This window comes from Prunus dulcis, chromosome 6 (assembly GCF_902201215.1).
Source record: "Prunus dulcis chromosome 6, ALMONDv2, whole genome shotgun sequence".
NCBI lineage: Eukaryota > Viridiplantae > Streptophyta > Magnoliopsida > Rosales > Rosaceae > Prunus > Prunus dulcis.
In genome coordinates, this window is record NC_047655.1 from 27,057,932 (window position 1) to 27,082,022 (window position 24,091).

Genomic DNA, 24,091 nt, shown 5'->3' on the forward strand with positions numbered 1-24,091 from the left:
ACGTGTCGTTTACTTTGCCTCAAAGATATACCACTAAAACCCGTTAAGCTATAGATTAAGGGTGTTCTTGTAATTTCACATCAACCCGTTGGTTGACCGTTGAGCCATAGATTAAGGGTGTTCTTGTAGTTTCATATGCAAGCATTTTTATGGGAAACAAGAACCAATAGATAGATAACCAAACATCATACAAAAAAACACATTCGTTTGTGAGATGACCATTTTCCTTGGCCTCTGAATTATGAGTTACAACTACTAAATGTGTCCCTAGTCTCTATCCACATATCAACCTACATCCAAACTTATCTTTTTGATAAGGGACAAATGAGCAACTGAAAACCTAACATTCTATACTGAGAAATTACAGCTCAGGACATGTCCTAAGAACTTAAAACTATTCTCGTCTTTGTAATTGATCGTGTGTGTGGTTGCTGGTGGTCGATGACGATCCTGCTCTTCCATTAAGTGTTCCGTTCTCAATAGGCGGGGACGATCCCCACTTCCCCTCTGATTCGGTGGGCTCAATAACTTTAACAGAGCCATCGCCCAACCCGACAGCAAACTGGTTGGGTTCTTGTGGATGTACTGCAACAACAAGCGGGTACACAGCTTGGCTTCTACAATGTAGCACACGGCAGGATTAGTTAAAAAAGATCGGATCAAGAACCTTAAAAATTCATGGTAAGTTCTCCACAGCTTACCCATTCAAGACTGCTTGGGATAGGTATGCTGATGGAGCAATGCGGCATCTAAGTCTTAAGGTATCAGCATCAAACACCCCTATGTTACTGTCAGAAAAGGCAGCATATACTAGTTGACTGTTGCAGGAGTATGCTGCATAAGATATGGGTGCAGGAAGTACATCTTGTGGAAGCCACTGAGATGGAAGAACAAAGTTATAGTAACAAATCTAGGATCATCCCTGGTTTAACTAAAACATCAGAGTAAACTTTCTACCTGTCGGATGCAATCCATCTTTGAGGCATCATATATGGCTAGTTGCGTGTCATGAACCACCAGCAAGCGAATTTGGTCAGAATGGAATTGCACTCGAGTGTCACCAGCAGGTGCCTTTCCAGAAGGTATATGTATTGCAACTGATTTCCTCTTCTCCCATGTATCAATGCTCCACACACACAGCTGCAGGTTGCAGTTAAATGTATAGTTTAGATTTGGAAAAGACAACACCAATGGGTTACTGGGCATTTTATAAAATAACCAAAAAATTTACTTACTTGAGCATCAGAACCGGACGAAACGAGTATATTAAGATTGGTTGAGAAAGCTAAACCAGTAACCCGCTTCTGGTGACCCTTCATTTTTGATCTCACCTAAAATTAACAGATAAATCATGTAAGGTCTTTAGCAATGCAACATATGGAATTCATAGTTTTGAGGCAAGAAAGAAAATAAGATTAAAGCATAGGAAATGGAGATGAAACTGATAAGTAATTACCTCATCAAGTCTAACATTGTAGATGTGGATGGTAGAATCTTCCATTCCAATGGCTATGATGTTATTATCCAGAGGATGGAACGCTATGAAGGTGGATGCAGGAGGAGGTGCCATGAATGTTGTCATTACCTACAACTCAAAGAAACACATATGGTTAACCATAAAAAAGGATCCCAATATTTTGAAAATTTTCTAGATTGTATGTCGATTTACCTTAAATGTCATCATGTTAAATAATGAGACCTTTCCACCACAAGCTGACATTACATAAGAGTCATTCTTTGAGAGTGCTATGCATGGAACTGCTTCTTCAAGGTCAACACCTGTGACATCATTAGTCATAAGAAGACCACTGTTCGGTTGCCAATGCTGTGGAACAACACTGGCAGTGGCCTTTAAACACCAACAAACTTCAGAAGATGCACTGAACTAGATGGAAAAGAGAGGAAAAACAGATGATTGAACACTTCTTCTAGGTTAGCTATTACCTTTCCACTTGGATTTTGTTCATTACGGACCCACTTCCACAGCTTCTGCACGCCATTTGACCCAAGTGCCAAAATGCCAGTACCAGAATTTGTGTATAGGAGTCGAATAACCTAAATTTAAATGCAATGGTTTACGAATATCATGGCATATAAATGTCACAATAGAATGTGATAAGCATGAAATACTTAACACACCTTGCTGGAAGTATCTGTTGTGTCAGGCATGGTAGCTAGCCGGCACTGTGCACAATCCTGAATGTCAGTCAACTGCCAGATCTTGGATTTATCAATTGCATCATCCAGACTTCTCATTTTTTCGAAACTTCTACTCATGTGATCAATTCCAAGCTTGAAATAGAGCCAAAATAATCAAATGAATGCTATGCCACTTTACAAATAATATTTGAAAATAAATAAAAAGAAAAAACATTTAGAAAGATCAACTGACATACAAGAATTGGTGTAGACCTAACAGGAGAGCTCCTTTCCACTTTACAATTGACCGCACTAACATTTGTAACAGACGGCGAGCCAGATGCCTATTTAGACACAAATAATACGGTCTTGAAGATGTAATGAAGAAAAAAAATGTTAATAAAAACACGGCCAAATAAATGATTAAAACCTTTATAACAGTAGATTCAATGGGAGGCCTTAGTCCCTCAAAAGATGTGGTGGACTCCATAAGTTTCAGCGTTTTAACTCCAACAGCATTTGCAAGTATTTTGAATCCATTGTCTGCTGTTGTGACAGCAAGAAGATTTCCTTCTCTGTTGAATCTCAAGCGAGGTTGGCTCTGAAAAATATAATATAATGATATCATGCCCTAAATCGACATCCAGGGGAGGGGAGTTTAAGAAATAAACTAGAAATTATAACAAAATACTGACTGGAAGTCCACCCTCTGCATCTGTGCTAGTCAGAACGTTGTTATTGTCCATATCCCAAAACTTTATTTGGCTATCTTCACCCACAGCCAAAAAATGATTCTGTGTTGTGTCGAACTGCACAACCCCTGCTGATTTCTTTCTGAATCCAGAATATGTTCTCTTTATTGCTCCTTCACTTTCATTCCATTCAACTAGAAATGATTCTCCCTCTTTACTTGTTCCACAAGAGAACAATCTGAAATGACGATAATAATAATAATAATAATAATCAATCTGTAGGATAATATGAAATGATGGCACTTACATAAGTTTTGACAAGACATTTCAACTGACTCATACGTTTGTCAAAACTGCGAGATAATAACAGAAAAAGGAGTAATAATTTTTTTTACTAAATACTCAATTTGTAGAGGTCCATATTTTAAAATTTTCATACCGACTTCCATCAGCACTGTATAGCATTGTGGTACACCACTGGCCAGGAGCATCATAGTCAACTCTAGAACCCAAATTGTCGTACAGCCAGGCCTTTATTTTTCCATCAATAGCAGTTGAAAATATGAACTGAAATTTCAGAAGTACACTTCTTATTGCACATGGTGATGAGAAAAGTAGATGACAAGGAAGCAGGGTACTCAAGTCAAACATTCAAAAAAGTTTCAAAAAGAGACCCTCGGGTGATAAATCTAAGCAATTAGTTTTTAGATAAGTAAAATCCATAAAGAATGTTATCTTATTCCTATATACTTGTGTCTAAATTCTCAAAATTCAGTAAATGAGAAAACTTATATATATTTAAGGTAAACTTACACAAAAGCATTTGCTTCCAAACACTAATAACAAATTGATCAACAAAACAAATGCTTTCTCCATTTTGCAAACATACCTGAATGTTCTCCTTGTGATGAGGACAGACTGAATAGACGGGTGCATCATGACCTTCAAAGTTATATAGTTTTCGTCCTGTTAAATCCCATACCTGTTTCACTTCGTTTAGATAAAGTGGAAACTTTGTAATTAAATTAAATCTTGTGATGAGAATTATAATTCTACCTTTATTAGCTTATCATCTCCACAGGTCACAACACACAGTTGTTTATTTGGATAAGCAAAAGCTAAGTCATTCACAGCACCATTATGGGCGTCAACCTGCAAAAAGAAAGGGATAAAATTTGAGCAGCAGTTATAAATTTAGCTTTCTTGATCAATCTGAAAAATTATCATAATATCATATCACCTCCACATGTTGGCGTAGATCATTAGATCCATGATAAGCATACAAGTGAATCAAATGTTTGCTAAATGCAACCCCTGTAGCAAGTAAAACAATAAGATATACATACAACTCTTCAAGAAATAATTTCAATCTTCAAAATGTACCTACCCACAAAGCTCCCATCAGGACTCCATGTAACACGGCTGACAGAAATCGGGGTGTCTTTGACAATTGTGGCCTGTACAAAAACTAAACTGTTAAATACGTACGTTTTAAATATCTGAAAACTATACTAAAGTATAGGCAAGACCAAAAGTGCTTCCATCACATGGCTTTAATTAACACTAGACCATAAAAATTTAATACCAAACCAAATCTTAACCCTCCAAAAAAAAAAAAAAAAAGACTAAAAGATGACCTGAAATTGCAATGAACATGTTGTCATATCCCATATCTTGAATGGCTTTGAAACCAACCTCTCACGCAACAGAAGTTCCCAAAGAGTAATGTCACCATTATTAGAACCAACTGCCAGACATAAAATAAAGTTATAGAAGACTCAGAAGAGAATGGAAGAAAGCCCAGGGGCGAGGCAACCTATTTAAATAGGGCCTTATTTATAATATTACTTGAACTTTAAAAGCCAAACACAACGACAAACAATCACACCTAGCAACAATGTATGGTTAGACGGATGAAAGTCCATGCTTGTGACACTAGATCCTTGATGCAAGGTAAAAGCCACTGTTCTGGGTAGGTCGTCCGGTGACCAAGAAGCTTGCTGTCTAGATGTTGGATATATAACCTATAAGTAAAACGGTGACAAGAATGCCAACATTAGCAACAATTGCAAAGTAAACCAGTCCTAATATACTTTCAGTATCACACAGAAAAAATGCAAAATATTCCAAAATTAGATACTAAACAAAATATTGTCTAGATTACCTCCCCAATAGATTGAGCAGGTCGCAATCGTTTCATAAGTTGTTCATGATCAGCACTCTGATAATCAACCATACCTGGGGTTGCTGGAGGTGTTCTTGGACGTTTCAAGATTGCAACTGCTTAAATGAAAAACTAGATTGTTAAAACATAGAGAAACTAAGGAAATGAGTAAATAAGCAGAGAGGGGACTTCATAACTCATAAAAACAAAACTTAAAACCCTTTTGACCATGTAATCAATTGAATAATACTAGAACGTGTAGTGTACCATTAAACCTAGAAATGCTAAGACCATCCAATTTTCCTCAGCTACGGAACTGAAACTTGAAATTATCCGAAGTACATTCCACAATATGAAACTCAAACAACAATGTACAGAAAAGTGATTTTAAAAAATGCAACTCAAGTTCTCACCTTGGTTCTGTGGAACAGGGATGGATGATGCAGTAACAACGGCTGCTTGCACAGATGAAGAGACTGAGGCATTGACCATCCAACCTGCTAAAGCATTAGCATTAGCAGTGGCTGCAGTGACCGGAAAGGGCTGTACACAGTAAAGGAAACAAGAAATTTACTAGTCAACATTTAAATTTATATCTCTGACATATAATCAAGAAGGAAAATTGAATAAAGATCAAAGCTTCTATGTATAATATCATACACCATGAGCTCCAAGTGAGGGATAAGCAGCAGGTTTTGCAACCGCAGCAACAGGAAGAGTGACGGGTGTAGTAGTATGAGGACCATTGGGAGGTGCACACGTATGATCTGTGAACAAAGTCTTGATGTCGGGGTTTGGTCTTGGATTCTTGCATAACTGGTGCTGCCAGTTCAAACTACAAAGAAGTATCAGATATCAGACAATGATTGGCTTAGCACAATAATCTGAACCAATATGATAACTTTACAATAAGAAAATGTTAAAAGAACTCCACTAGCCCTCCTACCCTTACCCGGGCTCAGGACTGATATACGACACAAAAGAAGCACAATAGCCTCCACTAGCTTATAATTTTTTCCCTTTTGGGAAGAAGAGAAAGGAAACAAGAAAACACAAATGTTAATGATTGCATACAAGTTTCAAAATAAAACCAGCTTCAGTCATTCATTTGTCCTTCATTAAGGTGCACACAAGTGGTAGAAGCACCCTATGCTTGAATGAATGCAACCAATTAACATATAATGGATAAAGAAGGCGTTTATTTGAAAATTGAAATGCTGAAGTACAAGCAAGGGAGTCAAGCTTAGCTAATTTATTGAGGTAGGGAAGTGAGGCAAAAATATTTACTTCAAATTAAAAATTAAAAAAAGAATAGCAAATGGGGAATTATTTTTAAAAAATCATTGCAGCACTCAACTAATGTCTAGAACACCTGAACATGAAAACCTATGAGGGGAAAAGGAATTGGGAACCCAGCGTTGTTCATCCAAAAGAATATCACTCTCACCTTTGATTGATCAGAGTCCTCAGTCTTGATGCCTTCAGAGTGGGAAAAACAAGCTTATCACGAAAGAGGGGATTTGCTTCTATAAGTTTCTTAAGCTCTATCAACATTATGCTGCGAGCTGTTTTGGTGTCACCGTACTTGGAAAGCTGTTCATTTTCCCTGGTAGTTATTTCCAAAACAAAAAAAAAATGACTAGTTACCTACAATTACCATATATTAGGGTTATAAAGTGACATAAAAACACAAGCAATCCCACAGAGCTGTTCATTTTCTTTTTCCTTTTTTTTTTTTTTTTTCTGGCAGGGTAGTTTGAACTTCATTGTCATATTACACATTGCCTCTCCTTTAAAGTATGATTCCAACAACATGATGGCCCACTTGGTTGACCAAAAAACGTGGAAGAGGTAAAATAACTCACTCCTCGATTCATTTTTGTCTTACATGCTGCTTTGGCTTTGTATCCATCAAGCCAAGCTTTAACCAGTCTTGGTTGGGCAATTGTTTGTTCTCTAAGGTTCCAAGCAATGAAAACTTTTCTTTTTTTATAAGTACGAAATTTATTGAACGGATCAACAATTATCAAGGGGACCTCATCCAAGTACTCACCCCTTTTCCCTAATTTTCATCATCAGTTAACCAGGCCATAGGAGGAAGCATTTGTCAACGTAGACCTTGCTACTAGATCAATACCCTCTTTATTTACATGCAAGAAATTACCTGAAATTTCCAAGAGTGAGAAGCTGCGTGATTTCTTTGTAAAGTTCTTCATTAAATGTGGAGAACACTTTCAAATCATTAACTAAGATTTCAACAGCCTTCGGCTTGTCTTGCCTATAACATAATAAACACAAAAGGACAGAATATAAGATTATACTCTTGCCCAATAAACTCAAAATGGTTTTTTTAAGAAAAAATAAAAGCCCTGAACAGAAAAAGTAGATTCAAGTATTACCGATCAAGTGCTTCAAGATATTTTTGCTTCCTTATTTCAAAAAATATCTTCATTGAGTATCTGTTGTCATCCACTTTTGTAAATCCTGATAAGTACTTCTCTACATCATCCCATTCTCCAGCCTGAACTTTCTCTTCAAAGTACTTTGTGTTGAAAAAGAACCCTGATTCTTTCTCAAGCCTACAACATATAGGTTGAAATTAAAATAATTTCAAGATAGAAGAATTTGGAATGTAAGAAAGAAAATAAATGTTGAAACAAGATTTCCAAATTGAGAAAAGAAAATTAATTGCACACACGGAAATTATATTGGTACTTTTGTTAAACAAGAGTTTTTTCTCATTATCATTATTTTTTTTTTCCATTACATCTTGCTATCATAATATATCCCTTAAACAAAAAAACTTGCTTGACCAAACCTTATTAAACCAAATTAGATGTATTTCTCTTTCACTATTAGTTGTCACATATTCATAGCTTCATCTTTCATCATTTTCTTTTTTCAATTTCTCTCATACTGCAACATCATTTATCATTCAATTAATTGCGAGAGAGACAAGGGACACATTATTGACTCTAAAACCTTAGATTATTTCATTTGTAAGCATCTATGTTTCTACACCCCAATAAATCACCCTCATTAATCAACTAAGCTCAAATGCTACTATTTTGCTCAAATTAAGTAAAATGTTCATGCTCTCTCACCTTTTTCCGGGAAAGACGCGAGCGAAAAACAGGTAAATTTACTCATAGATATTGTTCCAGTTTTCAAAGTCTTAACCCATGATCCTTATATGAAATAATGAACCTCAATTCAGCCTAGCGCGTCCATTTGGAGTGAAGTTATCAATTTTTTTAACAACTTAAAAAAGTTTGCTAGGATAGAAAAATTAAATCCAAATAATCACCGCTAAAGAACCAAACATAGGCTAACTTTCATTAAAAATTAAAGTTTAAAAACAATGAAAATGAAAAGACATGAACTTTAAATAATTTAAGTCTCATAATCATCACATAAAGCCAAAATCAACACAACAACCTCCGGTTGACAAGTACATGTATATATTAAGTACATGCATGTAAAAATACATACATAAATTACGCGTATACGTGTACAATTATAAATACAGAGGGTGGGAATCTTAGCTTACCTGTGTACGGACTCTTTGAACTTCTCCTCCTCCAGGAATTGGAGTATGAGAAACACCAATTCTCTGCTCAAAGACGACATTTTTCGACTCTCAATTTTCAAACCCAAACTTCCCTTTCCTTCTCCGAAACAGAGAAATAATAGAGCTTTCAAATTCAACTGCACAAACAAACAGACACATAATTAACGTTTGAACCCAAAATCATGCAAGTTCACATACTCAGGCTCCGAATCTGAGTTCAGAGAAACCTCAAAGTGCAAGAATTCATCGGTATTTCTAAGATTTATGAAGCTCACCGTTCGAGGATTTCTAGGGTTCCAGGGAAGGACTGCGTTCAGAGACACAGAGAGAGAGTCGCTACCTTCGATGCATTTACAGGGGTCTTTCCTTTTCTACTGACCTATCAGTGATAAGTACGTGGACTTATTGATAAGTACTGTTACTTATTTAGTCTGCTTATTAACTTATCATTGCGTGTGGGATGTCGCGGATTCGAAATCACATATTCAAATCTAGTGAATATTCGGTACACACGTCCAGTCGAACACCATTCGTTTGCTTTTTGTACTGTCGCTTTCGAGTTTGGGCATTCAATTTTTAAACTAATTCAAAGTTTAGAAAGTAACTGTTTGAGTCAGTCGTCAGTTTCTCGCGCTAATTGGCTTTGATTGTTGGAGTTCTCCGCAAATGAGATTTGGTTTTGGATAAGGTTTTTGTTTATTATGTGAATCATGACTGGACGAGGTTGCTTACCTCACACACGCGAGTTTCTTGAACTTGCTCGTCCCTCGATATATACACTTGCTGTCGTAAACTGTTTCGGTGTCGGCAGGAGTCACGACTCGTCGCGTCGTATAAGGACAAAACTCGTTGATGTCGTGTGCTATTTCTAAAGACACTCTGGAATTCTATCTGAACAACCAGAAACTGACTCATTATGTCTCTGGGCCAGGCAGCCCAACCAGATCCTCCATCTAAGAATGGGATGCTTCCCAAAACAGCCCAAGAGCCCTGTGTGAATGATCATATAACTGCAAATCGTATGCCATAAGCATTCATGTGTTGCACTATGAGTAAATTCGTAATATCTGCAGAAACTCTGCAATTGAAATTATGTGATAAAACCCCGAATTGTCTATTTTAGGTTATCTTCGGAAAAAATTGTCCAACTACAAAGATATTTGGTCATTTAAAATAGGAAAGAAACACAGGTAGTTAGATAAAACTGAAGAAAAAAAAAAACGTGCATAATGAAATAATTTCCGATTTAACTGATTTTTTTCATGAATAATCCTTGAAACAGAACCTACACAATTGAACGTTTCCGATCATTTGTTTACATTCCATAAGTACCTACCATAGGAAGCCTATGTATCTTGAAACTTAATTGGGCATGCAACTATAGAAGCATCTAGCTGTTGATTGAAATCTGAACCAAGATTTTTGCTTGCCTAACTTCCTAATCAAACATCTAACCAAAATCAAACTACTACAAAGTTACATGATAAACAAGGAGGAGGAGCAAGATTTGATAAACAAGGAGAAGGAGCAAGATTTCTGCAAGCTATTTTGGTGTGGCAATACTGATTGGGTGAACTTGCTGAGGGTCAGACAAAGGGGAAGAATGAAAGAAGAGGCAAATGGCTGAAATGTCATCCATTGCTATTCCCCTCCTCTTGCGCTTCCATGCATGCACAGCACACTCCACCAGACGCTTAGCAGACTTTGCCCTGTCTGCTGTTGAACCTACAATCTGCACTGCTTCTTGAATTGAAACAACATCCCAAACCTACAAGTAAAAATATAAAAAAACAAGTTTTAATCACAACTTTTGAGTACCCTTTTTGAAATATTGCAACTTCCTGTTTTGTTTTTCAATTTAGAAATGTTTCATTAGAAGAGTAATGTGCATACCCCATCAGTTGCCAACACAACAAATTGATCTCTGCTTGTTATATTTCTCTGTGTCACTTCAGGCACAGAAATGAGCCCGAAGCCCTTCACACAGTAATCTCCAAAGGCTCTAGACATTGCAAGTCCTGGTGTTTCCCCATCTGGCTGCCACACCCTTTGCACCCCTGGTTCATCATCTAAGCAGAACACCCGCCCTTTGCTTTGAATTATTCGCTCCGCCTCCTCTGCAAACAAAACAATTGAAAAAAAATGTCAAAATGTGTGACCATATGTTATTTTCTCCATTTGTGTGTTGAGAGAGAGATCATATAGATTAGAGACTCACGAGGTAAACTGGGCTTGAAATCAACAGTAAGCTGAACTGGCACTAAGCTTCCATCTTCTGAAGTGGTAGCCAAAACAGCACGAGAATCACCAACATTTGCTATAAAAATAAGATCACCCTACACAAACAAAAATTAGGATGTACATTCATGTTAATACTGTTCAAAATTGCACAAACTCATACAAAGCCTAAAAACAATTAGAACTAGTTTCTGAGTCAAGGCTCATTACAGCAACTAGTTTCTTCACCTAGTAAGTTAATAGCTTAATAAGAACTTAAGTAAACAACTTAGAAACAGTTTATATTTGCTCTGCATATTCCAATGACAAATTAGTACCTGTCTGACAATAGAGAGGGCAGTTGTTCCGCTGTAAAAGGAATCGATTCTACGATGCCGCTCAAGCTCCTGATCAATAGCAGCACAAGTTTTGATATAGGAATGCTTCCATATATTAAACCGGTGACCCTTTTTATCCAATTCCAAGTCCAAATCTGGATCGAGGGAAGTTTGAGCTAGTGTCTCTTGCCAACTACACAACAAAGAGGGTGGCATTGTTTCTCTGATCCTTTTTGCCACAAAATGTCCCCATGGACCATGCCCGTCAAATATTCCACAAAACATCATGTCCTCTTGGCACCCAAATTCCTAAAACCAAAACAAACAACATTCACATACATCAATATAGAACAAACACCATGTAGCTGATCCAGAAATTTAATTTTGTCTTATATCCAATTTCCTACTAGTTCTAAATTGGCAACAAGAAAATGAGCAGCCTTTGCTTACCTCCCACACAATACAGCAGTCCTGGTTCACTCCTTTCTGGCCTCTCTTTGAGAAAACTGAAGCAAAATTGTTTGAACCATCAACATTGACAATCCCGGAAGAGCGCAGTATCATGTCATTCTTCTTCGCCTCCTTCGCCATTGCTTCGGCAGCATCTCTTGCATCAGAATTTCCATGGTTATTTTTCCCTTTCTTGATGGATAGTGACCTCACCAGTCCACTGAACATGGAGGAGAAGTGCCCCATTAGCTGTGCCTATGCTAGCAAGCTATTCAATTCCACTTTTCCAGGCCACCAAATTGTGGTTGTAGACTCAAAAAATCTGAACAATGTTGAACATTTATAAACATCACATAACAGTCATTTTCGATCTTGGAAAGAACAAGCACAAGGCCAAGAAAATGCTTGACACATTTGTTAGTTTTCAATCCCATTTTATTTAACTTTCTTCTCTGAGAACTGACAGAAGTTTAAGGCAACTTGACTTGAGTGATAGTACTGTGACTGACAAAAGGGCATGATCTGACTCAGAAAGGTAAGAATCTTTGAATTTAATATGATATACATACAAGAAATTGAATGGTGAAGAGATTATAAAGAATGTTCATGCTTGCGTGGAATTCCACCGTTGGATTTAGAATTTTTTTTTTGTAATGTTTAGATGCAAAAACCCCTGTCCCTAAACAGTTCCAATGCTATTCTATTAATTAATAGTTTGGCCACCCAGATCCGGTAAAAGGAGGGGAGATAGGTAGGTATTTTGGTTTTGTATGTTTTCTGTAAAACTCTGGTTTTGGTATTAAAAAGGAAAAATTGAGAACATATGAATCTTTCCTAGTAACTACAGAGACTCGTCTAAACTTGGCAAAAAGTAAATCAATTCTTTCTTTCTCCTTTCCTCCATTTTCTTGGCTTCTATAAAGGGCAAAAGCTCTGCTCTTTGAAACTTTTTAACCCTTTGCCCAAAAAACTTACTGCAATCTAAGAAAACCCAGAGGAAAAAAAACCATGAAAGATAACCAAAACAAAAACATGTTGGGCTTCACCTTTCTTTTCCATCCCAATTTTCTCAGTTACCAAACAAAACCCACACAGGAACTTTCATAAAGGAAACGAAAAGAATTCAACTTGTACTTCTCCGCTACCCAAAAAAAAACAAACTTTTCTTTCATTTCTCAGCAACCAAAAAACATAAACCAACCAAAAAAAACCAACCAAAGTAGACGTCAAAGTAAAACCTTGATAATCCAATCCAGCTAAGTTTGACCAGAAAATTCAGAAGCTAGAAAGCCGGAACCCCAGGCAGCAGCCGGAAAACTGGTTTCACCGATCGGAACTGGTGGCAATTCCGACGAGCCCAGCTGAGACCTTGAGGAAGTGAAGTTAGAGATCGATCAGAATCCATAACACCCTGCCTGTCTCTCCTCCCGCGTCTGTGTATGTGTTTGTGTTTTTGTTTGGTAATGGTGAAGATGAAGTGATATTTATCTGACGAGGAGAAGAAAACAAAGCACAGAGCTTGCCGTGCATACAAACAATAATACACAAAACACTCAAAGCAAATTACAAACTGGACGTCATGAAATGTTAAAACCCTGTGTGTGCGCCACAGTTAAAAGATGTAAACCAAAAAGGCTTTAGCTTTTTCAGCTCAAAAGGCTTTCTTTTTTATTCCTATCCTATTTATATACTCATGCATATAACTCTTTTAATTTTGACGTATTTGTTTGTGTAAATACATTGTTCACATGTGCAGTCAAGTTCGTATTGGGTCAACAATTTGTAGCTACAATATTGTGGGAATTTTTGTCTTCTATATTTATGATGTAGAAATTAGGCCGTGATATTCAATAATTTCTATTTCTAGCTAGTAGCCAAAACGAAAACCAAGACCAACGAGATTGGGGGAGGCGGATTTTAAAAGAGGAGTTTAGATGCGGGTAACTGCTTATAATTATTTGAGTTATAAGCTCTTTATAGGATAAGAAAAATATTTAAACTAAATCAAAGTTTAACTATAGACTCATTCAGCTCCAAATAAGCGGCTTTAAACTAATACAATTTACAAAAGACAAGTATATGTCACATTCGTAAAACATTGCAGTCTTGGTTTATATAAAACTATTATCAAAATTATTGGAACGAAAATAACATTTTGTTGTGTAAACAAAATTGAATTGAATAATAAATTAATGGAATGTCACACCATACATGCTATTAAAGAATCGCAGAAAAATAAAAGCCAACGGTCGATGCTAATTTTATAGTATGGAATCTGTTTATCTCTATCAACCCAATGCTCCCAAGGGTCGTCGACCGTACACATGGCTTTATCTTGGCCAGCTGCGGCTGCCATGGACGAACACAAATGGATTAAAAATTGCTAAACCGTCGTAATCATTTTGGTTAATTTATTATAAATCCCATAATTTTTTTTATATCAAAATAAATCCCATATTATATACAAGAATCAACGAACGGTTGGTTAGCTGGTCATGGAACATGGGTTATTTTATTGTAACCAACTAAGCTAACAAACACGTAATATCGATATTTTACTTTACGCAATTAATTGTTAAAATAATTGCAAGATCTCCTTCTAATTTTTATTTAAATAATAATTCCATGAAGATCATTCACAGTAAAAAGAACATTTCGCATAGACAATTACTGTGCTTAAATGATTAAGAGCAACTCCAGTGTGCCCGGGCAAAGGGGGGGTTTGGCCCAAAACAGCCTTCCAGCGGACAAATGTTGCACGGGCTGTGGGTGGGCTCCACAAACCTGGGTTGGCCCTCAGTCTAACATGGGTTTGCTGACATCAACAATGACGTCAGCAACCAAAAAATAATTTTAAAAATCTAAAAAAATTTAAAAAAATACTAAACTTTTTAGAATTTTTTTAAAAATAAATACTTAGTCATATTTTTTACTTTCCACACTAAAACTCTATACAAATTCCTCTCCTCATATCTCATGTGAATAGTGGTTTCCGTGGCAATAGGTGGAAACACACTTTTCTTTTTGCAAGGGCAGCAGCACTATTCACATGAATAGTAGCTGCCCTAACCCTCCCTTGCCATGGCAAAGGGCAATAAGTGGAGTTGCTCTAAGAGACTGATGATAACTAACATGATACATGGAGCTGACCCTTGAGTTTAAATTATTACATATAGTAACTTTAGCAATCATTGAACAAAAAATTGAAATGTATATTTGATAAAACCAGATAAATTCAAACAAAAAAGTTTACATAAAAAGAGAATCCTACATTTCAATGTACGAGGAGGATTATATACACAAACAGTCAAAATACATACTTGATTCGGTTGTGATTTTAAAGTGAAACCGATCTAATATAGATCATAACCACCCCTAAATGGAGAATAAACAAACCAAACACATCATTTCAACACAAACAAACATATTAAAATGTGAATTGATAGCATTATCAATCATAAGATTACCAAAAAGGAGAAAAGGTTACAAAAATATAATAGTAAATAATATTAGAGTGCATCTCACCTAAACCCACATAATCTAACAGAGCAAATCTATCATTTTCCTTCCAAAAGCTAAAGAGTAAAAGACCCGTTACAATCTGACTTGCAAAGTTTGCACATAAGTGTTGGACCTCAAACAAAAATCATTATCATAGGAGGGTCCTACTTCCTCCCTAGAATTCTAGGGCCATTTGACCATGTTGCCTCTTTCCGTCAATATATCTGGTCCTCTTTTCACTGAAATAGTGGATTCCCATAATAATGTCGGTACAAAGTGGATTCATGGTCTTGGATAAATCTCTTCTCTAGTCTCATCTCCACCATGGAAAAATTCTTGGTGTACATTTGGTGACAACTTTTTGCAGTATCAAATCAGCTTTGGTAAGTGGCCCAATCCCCAATGTGGCAGGGCATTACCAACGTAGCGTCGGTGGCCGCACCTAATTCTCAATTAAAAAATTAGACCAATTAACCTGAGTAGCGAACCTGTTTCTTTACCTGCTTCGTTACGACAAAATTTGAATTCCTCAATACAAATTAAATTAGTTTATAATGTTCCATAGCTTGTATATATATATAAAGAATATTGTTAAAATTTCAGACTATTGTTTTACCAAAATTATTAGAACAATAATGTTTAATTGAAGAAGCAAACCCTAAAAACAGAAAGAAAGGAAGAGGAGATATTTTCATTTTGCGAGTGCATAGACTTTTGGGTGGGAGCATGAGACACGAGATTATCACTTTTTTCCCTGCTATTCTACACGTGATACTTTGAATCCACGTATCCAGTGCTCCGCACCGTTAGCGCACATGATGAGGGCGGTGCAAAGGAGCAGCTACTAGGTGGGTCCAGCACCGCGTATATTCTTACCAACCAGTTGCTGACACGTAAGAACCAACAATGAGGTGTGGGTCGGCGCAACCGATAATGACGTACAGGCTTCCAGCGAAAACGTTAACGGTAGGTGAGGACTTGGGCCTACCCAAAAAGTTCATAAAAAAATCTAAGGGCCCAATTAAAAATATATTCGTCTGGTTTCAATTATGAAGTGATCATTGGGCTATTGGCTTTGACCCTTTTGCCATAAGGATTTCAATTTGCATTGTTTGATGGGTTGGGTGTAGATGGTAACTTGGTCGTCAAATGATCAGCCTCAAATTTGTCTCAATAATCGCAGAGACTGATAATAGAGATTGAGATCAATGCAATCAACATTCCACACGTGCCTGCAAGACTGCCTGGAAAAAAAAAAAAAAAAAAAAAACCAAGAACTATTGAGCTTATTGCTCTAACATAATTAACATTCATGTGTTGTGATGAAGACCAGCATGGAAAATCATCAGGTGGATGTAATTTGCCACTTACCTCATTATCGGGTTGAATAAGCAGCTCGCCGATGAACTGGTAGATGGATCCGACTCGAAAGCTAAGCTCCCTGAGGTGTTGGGTGTTGATTTTTAAGCTGTCACTTCCATCAACAATTGTGGCAATGGCTGTCTCTACAGAATACTCTTGTAACCTGAGAAAGAAACAAGAGATACTAATGACTAAGCTTCTTAATGATATTGGGGAATAAATATGAGAAATGCAATTAAATTCAATGAAGCAATCATCCAGCCCTCTTGTGTAAGACAGTCCACAATTATTTGAATCGGTTGACCTATTCCCAATTATTTTTTGTACTAGTGACATGTTTCCAATCATTACACTCACTTCATCCACATCATGCTACCAATGTGCCATAGCCATCATCCTCAATGCCACCAATTGGAGATGCCACATTTGCCTCCAGAAGATCTTTTTGGCCAGTTCTGCATCCACTCCAACACTATACCATGATCATGATATTCTCACTGAACCAAAACCAGACTACAATCGTTTCGAGAAATACTGTGACAGCACCCGAAATGCAGAAACTATCACATTTCCAATGTCTGTATCAGCAATTCCACCTCTAGTTCATCTTTCTTTCTACCACTCGTCTCCACCAGTCTTAACCATTTATGATGCCAACACTGTCACCAAGACCAACAAAACCAGCCTAAACTATAAACTACTTGTACCCTACTCAGCCAGTACAAATAACACTACAAAAAAATATAGTTAAGAGAACCTTCCAAGTTAAAAACTATGAAAATGTCAGAAGTGGGGATATTTTATATAATGCAATTGAATGAAACCACTAAACATTGAAAGGGCAGAAGTCTTACTTTCCAGAAGTATTACAATAAATTAGTGAGGCAGTGTTTTGAAACCCAGTAAGGACCTGCCATTTGAAATTTAACTTGGACCTTTTAATAATTTAACAACCTATCAAAAGAACTAAACATAGGGGGAAAAGGAGTGCTAATTCCTAATTCTAATATTTTACAATTTACACTTCATACTAAAATGTTCAAAGAATTGCTAGGCGGTAGGCAAGCGGCAAGTAGGGGCCTAGCGCCTAGAGGAGTAATCGGGGGATAGGTGTTTCTTTTTTTAATATAATTATTTTGTATTATAAATTATAAATTTATACCAAAATTAATATATATATATATATATATATATATGTGAGTCATGTGATATATGCTTTGATATAGAGGGTTGAAATAAAAACACAATTAGGTTATGTTTTAAAATATGGGCCCAAGCCCATAAGAGAACCTTGTTAAAATACCAGCCCATAAGTGAAATGCAGCGTTTCACTAACCCTATCTTCACCTTTCTTTGGACCAAACCCATCCTCACTTATCTCTCATCTCTCCGCCTCCATCACCTCCCATCTCTCTCCGCCTCCATCATCTCTCCTCTTTCTCTGCCTCCATCATCTCCTCTTGCGCGCCTTTGAAATAATATGAGACCAGCGCTGACAAGTAGAGAAGAAACCGTCGCTGCCACTGGTTGGGTCGAGAAGAGTAGAGAAGCAGGCACCCGACCCGCCCAGGCGCCCATCCCTAACGGTTAGAGTGAAATCGGGGCGGTGTCCTCCGCCCTAGCTCCTAGGCGCCGCCTAGCGCCTAGGCCGATTTTTCGAACAAGAGTAGAAAGCATAAATTTGCACTTCAAAATTCAAACCAACCACCCAAAACAGAACAAAAAAATTGAAACGATGCCCACATCTTAGAACTTCAAGTGTAACAAACTGAGAATCAGTGCCCCAAACTCTCAAATGAGTTATAATGCACAATTCAGGGGAAAAAATCTTGACGACAAGGACAACTTAGCAGAAAACCCATCTCCAAAATTCACAATTCAAACTAAAGCAGATGAAGACTCATATGATTCTCCTTCAATCAATTCACCCAATTGACATAAACATAAAATGCAGTTATAGAATGATAGAAACTAGCAAACTAAGCATACCCACATACCCAAATTCAAAATTTTACTAAAAAAAATTGAAACTTTTGGCGATAGCAAGAACCTGATATCTACGTCACGTACCTTAAATTTATCCGCGGTTGATTTCAAAGACGGAGGCTTTCCTCGCTTTCAGTATGAGAGGATGCTAATGAACAGATGATTATTCGAATATGGCACCCGCCTTGTCTACCTTTGTGCTTTTATTAAAGTACTAAACTTTTACTCAATACACCCACCCCAAATAATGTTCGTTGGCCCAGAGGATTGGGTTTTGGTTGGCCCATCTATAATTGAAATCGTGAACTTCATCATTTGTGTTCCAAATTCCTATAACTTTATGAAATTAAAATGGTACCTCAGAAGAAAGTGTTACTGAGAAAAACTAACATCATATTCGGACGTTCTAAAAGTTCCCTAAGACCAGTAGAAAAGAGTCAAAATGTGTGGCTAGAAAGTCAAAAGGAAAAACCAAGAAAAGTTTGAGAGCCAAATAAGCAGGACAAGGAATTAAGCCCAAGTCCCCCAACCACTGAAGTAGTTTGGAATTGGAATAGCGAAGTTTGAATTGAATAGGGGTACCCATGACGAGCTCTTCAGTTAGTTGACAGCTGAATGAGTTGATATACTCATAAAAGCTTGTGACTTGTAAGCGATAAACCCCAAAAGAACAGAGAACCAATAGGGCGGTAAATTGACATTCATTTCACATTATCACATATGCCCATGCCTACGTTAACCCACTTGTATTAAATATTAATCGTTAGTTGATTGCTCATTGTTTCCTTTTCAATGCTCACGATTATTTTACATGCAAAAAAAAAAAAAAAAAAAAAAAATTATGAGCGAAGGAATGTGCCAAGTGTTAATGTAAGGGTCGGTTCTGGTATTAGTTAATGTATTAAATGCTCCTACCAATATATCTACCAAAACCCATTAATTGTTGGATAGAAGATAGCTGTATAGATCAAGTTCTTTCTATATCATCTTTCTTGCTTCATGTTGGAATTTGGGTTCGTTTCAGATTCAAACTCTCGTGCAGAAATGGAAAGCAGGAAATAATTTTATTGTGAGACCAAAAGATTTTAGTTAGTTAAGGTCCCTTGCTTGAGGCTCTTTTTGCATGGGAAATTTTTCTTCTTTGTAACCGGTCAGTCAAACTCACACAATTCTCATTTCTTCATTCACATCTTTGTTTCCTCATCTTCCTTCATAAACACAGGCAGCAAGCTCTTCTGGGTTGTTTCTAATATCAGAATTCATTGCTTCAGAACCTCTATTTTTTGAAGGACTAATTGGATCATTTCAAGCTAGATAAGCTAAGCTAAGCTAGCTTGCTAGAAATTAACAATGGCACATGAAACAGAAAAAACATGGAACTCAGCAGCAGGTCATTCTACGATGGAGATAGAGGCAAGCAAACCCTCAGGGCATGGGGTTGTAGCTAGTGGGTTGAGCCCTCTGAGTGAGACTTTGTGGAGGGAGAAGGCCAGTCTTGAAATTGTAGGGGATGTTTCTGCCAGGCTCACTTGGAAGGATCTGACGGTGACGGTGACTCTGAGCAACGGTGAGACACAGAAGGTGTTGGAGGGTCTAACTGGTTATGCTGAGCCTGGAACCTTCACAGCTCTCATGGGTCCTTCTGGTTCTGGCAAATCAACTTTACTTGATGCTCTCTCTAGTCGCTTGGCGGCCAATGCTTTCCTCTCTGGCACCATCCTTCTCAATGGCCGCAAAAGAAAGCTCTCTTTTGGCACGGCTGTGAGTAATAATCTCTGTTTCTTTTTTTGTTTTTAATTATGTTTTTTTGTGAATTGTTCTCAGCACCATTTTTTTCACTTGATTTTGGGATCGTTTATTTCAAATTTGTATTATGTTTGATCAAGCTAGGTAGGCAGGCTATAATTGTACATGTAACATATTGACGTTGTTTGCATGGATGTTTTGCAAATTAATCAGGCCTATGTGACCCAAGATGACAATTTGATTGGAACCTTGACGGTACGAGAAACCATTTCGTATTCAGCTAGATTAAGGCTGCCCGATAAGATGCCTTGGTCAAAAAAGAGAGCGCTGATTGAGAGTACAATCATAGAGATGGGTTTGCAGGATTGCGCAGACACAGTTATTGGAAATTGGCATTTGCGTGGGATCAGTGGGGGAGAGAAGAGAAGGGTCAGCATTGCTCTTGAAATCTTGATGAGGCCTAGACTGCTCTTCCTTGATGAGCCAACCAGTGGACTTGATAGGTATATATGGTCTTGTTTTCATTCTGTCTGGTTCTTGTCTTTATGTTGTTATTGAAATTGAATGTTCTTGTGAGTTTAACTTCCACTTCTATTAAGAAAAATGTATGACTTCTAGTGATCATTTGGTTTTTTTGTGGCAGTGCTTCGGCATTTTTCGTTACTCAGACACTACGTGCCCTAGCACGAGATGGAAGGACTGTCATAGCCTCAATTCACCAGCCAAGTAGTGAAGTCTTTGAACTATTTGATCAATTGTACTTGCTTTCTAGTGGCAAAACTGTTTATTTTGGTCAGGCGTCGGATGCATACGAGGCAAGAACCCTTAGTCTTTGCGTTATATACATATATTAGTTGATTTGATGTAAATATAATGGAGCCCTTACGTTCATTGATTGGTGTTTTCAGTTCTTTGCACAAGCCGGATTTCCCTGCCCTGCTTTGAGGAACCCTTCTGATCATTTTCTTAGATGCGTTAACTCTGACTTCGATAAAGTAAAGGCCACATTGAAAGGGTCCATGAAACTCAGGGTATGTTTAGAAACTTTTTCTTTTATATCTCTGTGTTATGTAACTTCAAATGTTATTGTTAAACAATTGATAGTGGTTATACCTTCATACATACCGTCCATCCTATGATAAAGTAATAATCATACTATTCCTATGAAGGGAAATACTTAAAACTTAAAAGGAACAATCTAACCTCTTTTTTCTTGTGTAATTGGTGGTAAAATTATCGGTTTGGTGTTTTTGCTGTCCTCTTTTTGCACTTTGAAGCAGTAATTTTGAACTCTGATAAAATCCAAAACGTGTCTTTTGTCATTATCAGTTTGAGGCAAGTGATGATCCTCTGGAGAAGATTACCACCGCTGAAGCTATAAGAGTTCTTATAGACTCCTATCGGACTTCTCAATACTCTTATGCAGCTAGAGAAAAAGTTGAGGAGATATCCAAAGTTGTAAGTGTTTATATAAAGTGGGATGTATTGAATAATTCTTCATTTATCCAATTACTTATTGGTAACGGAGTTTAACAACAATATAAATTTTTTCCCCATATGATGCAGAAAGGAACGGTGCTAGATTCTGGAGGAAGTCAGGCTAGTTTCTTGATGCAGTCCTTCACATTGTCCAAGCGTTCATTTATCAACATGTCAAGGGACTTTGGCTATTACTGGCTCAGGCTCGTTATTTACATTGTTGTCACAATCTGTATTGGAACCATCTATTTGAATGTGGGAACGGGTTACAGTTCGATTCTGGTATGTATTGCTTGCTAATTAGTACCATCTATTTGGATTCTCAAAGTTCATTCATGCACTTTACACTTTTTCTCTCTGTTTTATTTTATGAAACAGGCAAGGGGTTCATGTGCATCTTTTGTATTTGGTTTCGTCACGTTCATGTCAATCGGTGGGTTTCCTTCATTCGTAGAGGATATGAAGGTATGTTCCATTGTCCCAAGGAACAAATAGCTCTAAATATTTACTTAAAAATGATATTTTGTCTAAATTTGTACCACAACTTTCCCAGGTTTTCCAAAGAGAGAGGCTGAATGGCCACTATGGTGTTACTGCATTTGTCATCAGCAATACACTCTCTGCAATGCCATTCCTGATACTGATCACCTTTCTTGCGGGAACAGTTTGTTACTACATGGTCCGTCTCCACCCAGGCTTCAAGCATTATCTATTCTTTGTGCTGTGCCTTTATGCAAGTGTCACTGTAGTTGAGAGTTTGATGATGGCCATAGCCAGTATCGTCCCCAACTTCCTCATGGGCATTATCATAGGGGCTGGAATTCAGGTTTGTATCACAGAAGACTCATCCATTGCTTGATAGTAAATCAGTACTTCAGCCATTTTCATGTCTTGTATATATGATTGATGAATTGTATGGTTTTCTTCACGTCAGGGTATCTTCATGCTAGTCTCTGGGTACTTCAGGCTCCCAAATGACATCCCAAAGCCCGTCTGGCGTTACCCTATGTCATACATCAGCTTCCACTACTGGGCTTTACAGGTAAAACCCTTCAACAGTTTCTGTTTAAGAATTACTTATCGATGAAATAAGCCACACAAAAATTGATGAATATGAAACATGTTTCACCTTCAGGGGCAATATCAGAATGACCTGAGCGGCTTAGTTTTCGACAACCAGTCACCAGATCTTCCTAAGATACCTGGTGAGTACATTCTGGAAAATGTGTTCCAGATTGACACCACCAGATCAAAATGGATAGACCTCAGTGTCATCTTGAGCATGACTGTCGTCTACCGGATCATCTTCTTTATCATGATCAAGTTCAGTGAGGATGTGACGCCGTGGATTAGAGGCTACATGGCAAGGAGAAGAATGCAACAGAAGAATGGAAACCAAAATACAACAGTTGCTCCAGATGGTCTCACACAGTCCCCTTCTTTGAGGACCTATGCAACCGGTGGACGGTAGACTGAGACCTGAATACAAAATTCCACAAAACTAAAGCACTTGACGCAGTTTGAATAGACTATGCAGCAAATGCTATGAGGTAGAATTATGCACACAGTTTAACAGTTTTTCTTATATCCAGTCATTTAGTATCTGTTCCAAAGCTTGAGTTCTAAACATCATGGGTTTTCAATCCGAAGGAAGAGAAGTGTAGTTATTATTACGCCGGTGATAATTGTAAAATTGTAATCAAAGGAAGAATATTTGATTACTTGATAATTTTCTCTTTACATTGTCAAGGGTATCTATACCCAGGTTTCCTACAATCAAGAGACTAATAAAGGAAAGCAAATCATGTACAATCAATTACATATAATTTGGCTAATCACTCATTCCCAAATATATTGGGATTTAGTTGACTTCTCAACAATAATGCTTTCAATGAAAATCATTGACTGGTATTTTCTTCATATACGGTGGGTGACCACAATCTCTTGGACTCCTGTGGTCCAAGAGATCGGGACTGATATACAGTCCTGATCTCTTGGACCCCTGTAGTCCAAGAGATTTATGGTCACTCACCGTTAGATGTAAATTCAACGGTTGACTTGAATCGGGTAATAATCATTTATTTCATATTGTATTTATATATATCATTTTGAATCATTGGATTAATATAAAACGGTGGGTGACCACAATCTCTTGGACTCCTGTGGTCCAAGAGATCGGGACTGTATATATATATCTATATATATAAAGCAAAAGGCTGAGAATGGTGAAACATTCAAAATACCAGAAAATGCCCTTGGTTAATGCAAACATTACCATTTGAAATTATTAATTAAATGAGGATAATATGGTAAATTCAAAATTTTTCGTATTAAAAAAATTAAAAAAAAAAAGAAAATTCAGATAATGGATCCTATTTTTATGGAACACAATTATCCATTATCTTTTTTAATTCTAAAATAAATTTATTTTTTTTTTTAAAAAAAG

General features: G+C 37.2%; 3 protein-coding genes and 1 pseudogene across 6 annotated transcripts; 1 reads left to right on the forward strand and 3 right to left on the reverse strand.

Moving 5' to 3' along the window:
- Nucleotides 1–144: 144 nt before the first annotated feature.
- Nucleotides 145–9,021, reverse strand: LOC117633112 (topless-related protein 3-like). 2 transcript variants are annotated; one of them, XM_034366799.1, is made up of 26 exons: nt 8,842–9,021; nt 8,546–8,703; nt 7,395–7,574; nt 7,160–7,273; nt 6,443–6,601; nt 5,656–5,830; nt 5,409–5,538; nt 4,996–5,111; nt 4,720–4,855; nt 4,469–4,578; nt 4,219–4,288; nt 4,072–4,145; nt 3,888–3,983; nt 3,721–3,813; nt 3,271–3,398; nt 2,835–3,069; nt 2,570–2,740; nt 2,397–2,483; nt 2,140–2,292; nt 1,945–2,055; nt 1,670–1,849; nt 1,457–1,585; nt 1,236–1,331; nt 958–1,140; nt 702–877; nt 145–617 (listed from the first exon to the last, which is right to left on the reverse strand). In XM_034366799.1, exons 2-26 carry the CDS (start codon nt 8,623–8,625, stop codon nt 395–397), a joined length of 3,405 nt encoding a protein of 1,134 aa, XP_034222690.1. In that variant the 5' UTR covers nt 8,626–8,703; nt 8,842–9,021; the 3' UTR covers nt 145–394. The 2 variants fall into 2 exon arrangements, with proteins under 2 accessions (XP_034222690.1, XP_034222691.1); XM_034366800.1 differs by lacking the exon at nt 6,443–6,601 and having other exon boundaries at nt 8,842–8,930.
- A 768-nt stretch (nt 9,022–9,789) lies between these two features.
- Nucleotides 9,790–13,213, reverse strand: LOC117631643 (probable protein phosphatase 2C 34). Of its 3 annotated transcripts, none has more exons than XM_034364908.1 (6): nt 12,810–13,213; nt 11,572–11,893; nt 11,122–11,430; nt 10,785–10,902; nt 10,460–10,683; nt 9,790–10,334 (listed from the first exon to the last, which is right to left on the reverse strand). In XM_034364908.1, the coding sequence occupies exons 2-6, from the start codon at nt 11,815–11,817 to the stop codon at nt 10,110–10,112; spliced, it is 1,122 nt and encodes a 373-aa protein (XP_034220799.1). In that variant the 5' UTR covers nt 11,818–11,893; nt 12,810–13,213; the 3' UTR covers nt 9,790–10,109. The 3 variants fall into 3 exon arrangements, with proteins under 3 accessions (XP_034220799.1, XP_034220801.1, XP_034220800.1); XM_034364910.1 differs by having other exon boundaries at nt 12,787–13,213; XM_034364909.1 differs by lacking the exon at nt 12,810–13,213 and having other exon boundaries at nt 11,572–12,761.
- Nucleotides 13,214–15,658: 2,445 nt separating this feature from the next.
- Nucleotides 15,659–17,165, reverse strand: LOC117631920 (annotated as a pseudogene).
- A 2,358-nt stretch (nt 17,166–19,523) lies between these two features.
- On the forward strand, nt 19,524–23,385 carry LOC117632532 (ABC transporter G family member 11-like). The gene is made up of 11 exons (XM_034366032.1): nt 19,524–19,570; nt 19,692–20,181; nt 20,380–20,669; nt 20,810–20,981; nt 21,075–21,197; nt 21,496–21,624; nt 21,733–21,927; nt 22,024–22,110; nt 22,199–22,471; nt 22,580–22,687; nt 22,781–23,385. Exons 2-11 carry the CDS (start codon nt 19,771–19,773, stop codon nt 23,114–23,116), a joined length of 2,124 nt encoding a protein of 707 aa, XP_034221923.1. The 5' UTR covers nt 19,524–19,570; nt 19,692–19,770; the 3' UTR covers nt 23,117–23,385.
- Nucleotides 23,386–24,091: the final 706 nt, after the last annotated feature.

Excerpts from the sequence above, each read along its gene's own strand:
- LOC117633112 (XM_034366799.1), bottom strand. The coding sequence starts at position 8,625 with ATGTCGTCTTTGAGCAGAGAATTGGTGTTTCTCATACTCCAATTCCTG. Across the intron at positions 7,274-7,394 it reads TATCTTGAAGCACTTGATCG|GCAAGACAAGCCGAAGGCTG; the intron begins GTAATACTTGAA and ends ATTATGTTATAG. Across the intron at positions 4,146-4,218 it reads TCCTGATGGGAGCTTTGTGG|GGGTTGCATTTAGCAAACAT; the intron begins GTAGGTACATTT and ends TACTTGCTACAG.
- LOC117631643 (XM_034364908.1), bottom strand. The coding sequence starts at position 11,817 with ATGGGGCACTTCTCCTCCATGTTCAGTGGACTGGTGAGGTCACTATCC. Across the intron at positions 11,431-11,571 it reads ACTGCTGTATTGTGTGGGAG|GAATTTGGGTGCCAAGAGGA; the intron begins GTAAGCAAAGGC and ends TTTTGGTTTTAG. Across the intron at positions 10,903-11,121 it reads CCCTCTCTATTGTCAGACAG|GGTGATCTTATTTTTATAGC; the intron begins GTACTAATTTGT and ends TTGTTTGTGTAG.
- LOC117632532 (XM_034366032.1), top strand. The coding sequence starts at position 19,771 with ATGGCACATGAAACAGAAAAAACATGGAACTCAGCAGCAGGTCATTCT. Across the intron at positions 21,198-21,495 it reads AAGGGTCCATGAAACTCAGG|TTTGAGGCAAGTGATGATCC; the intron begins GTATGTTTAGAA and ends TGTCATTATCAG. Across the intron at positions 22,688-22,780 it reads TCCACTACTGGGCTTTACAG|GGGCAATATCAGAATGACCT; the intron begins GTAAAACCCTTC and ends TTTCACCTTCAG.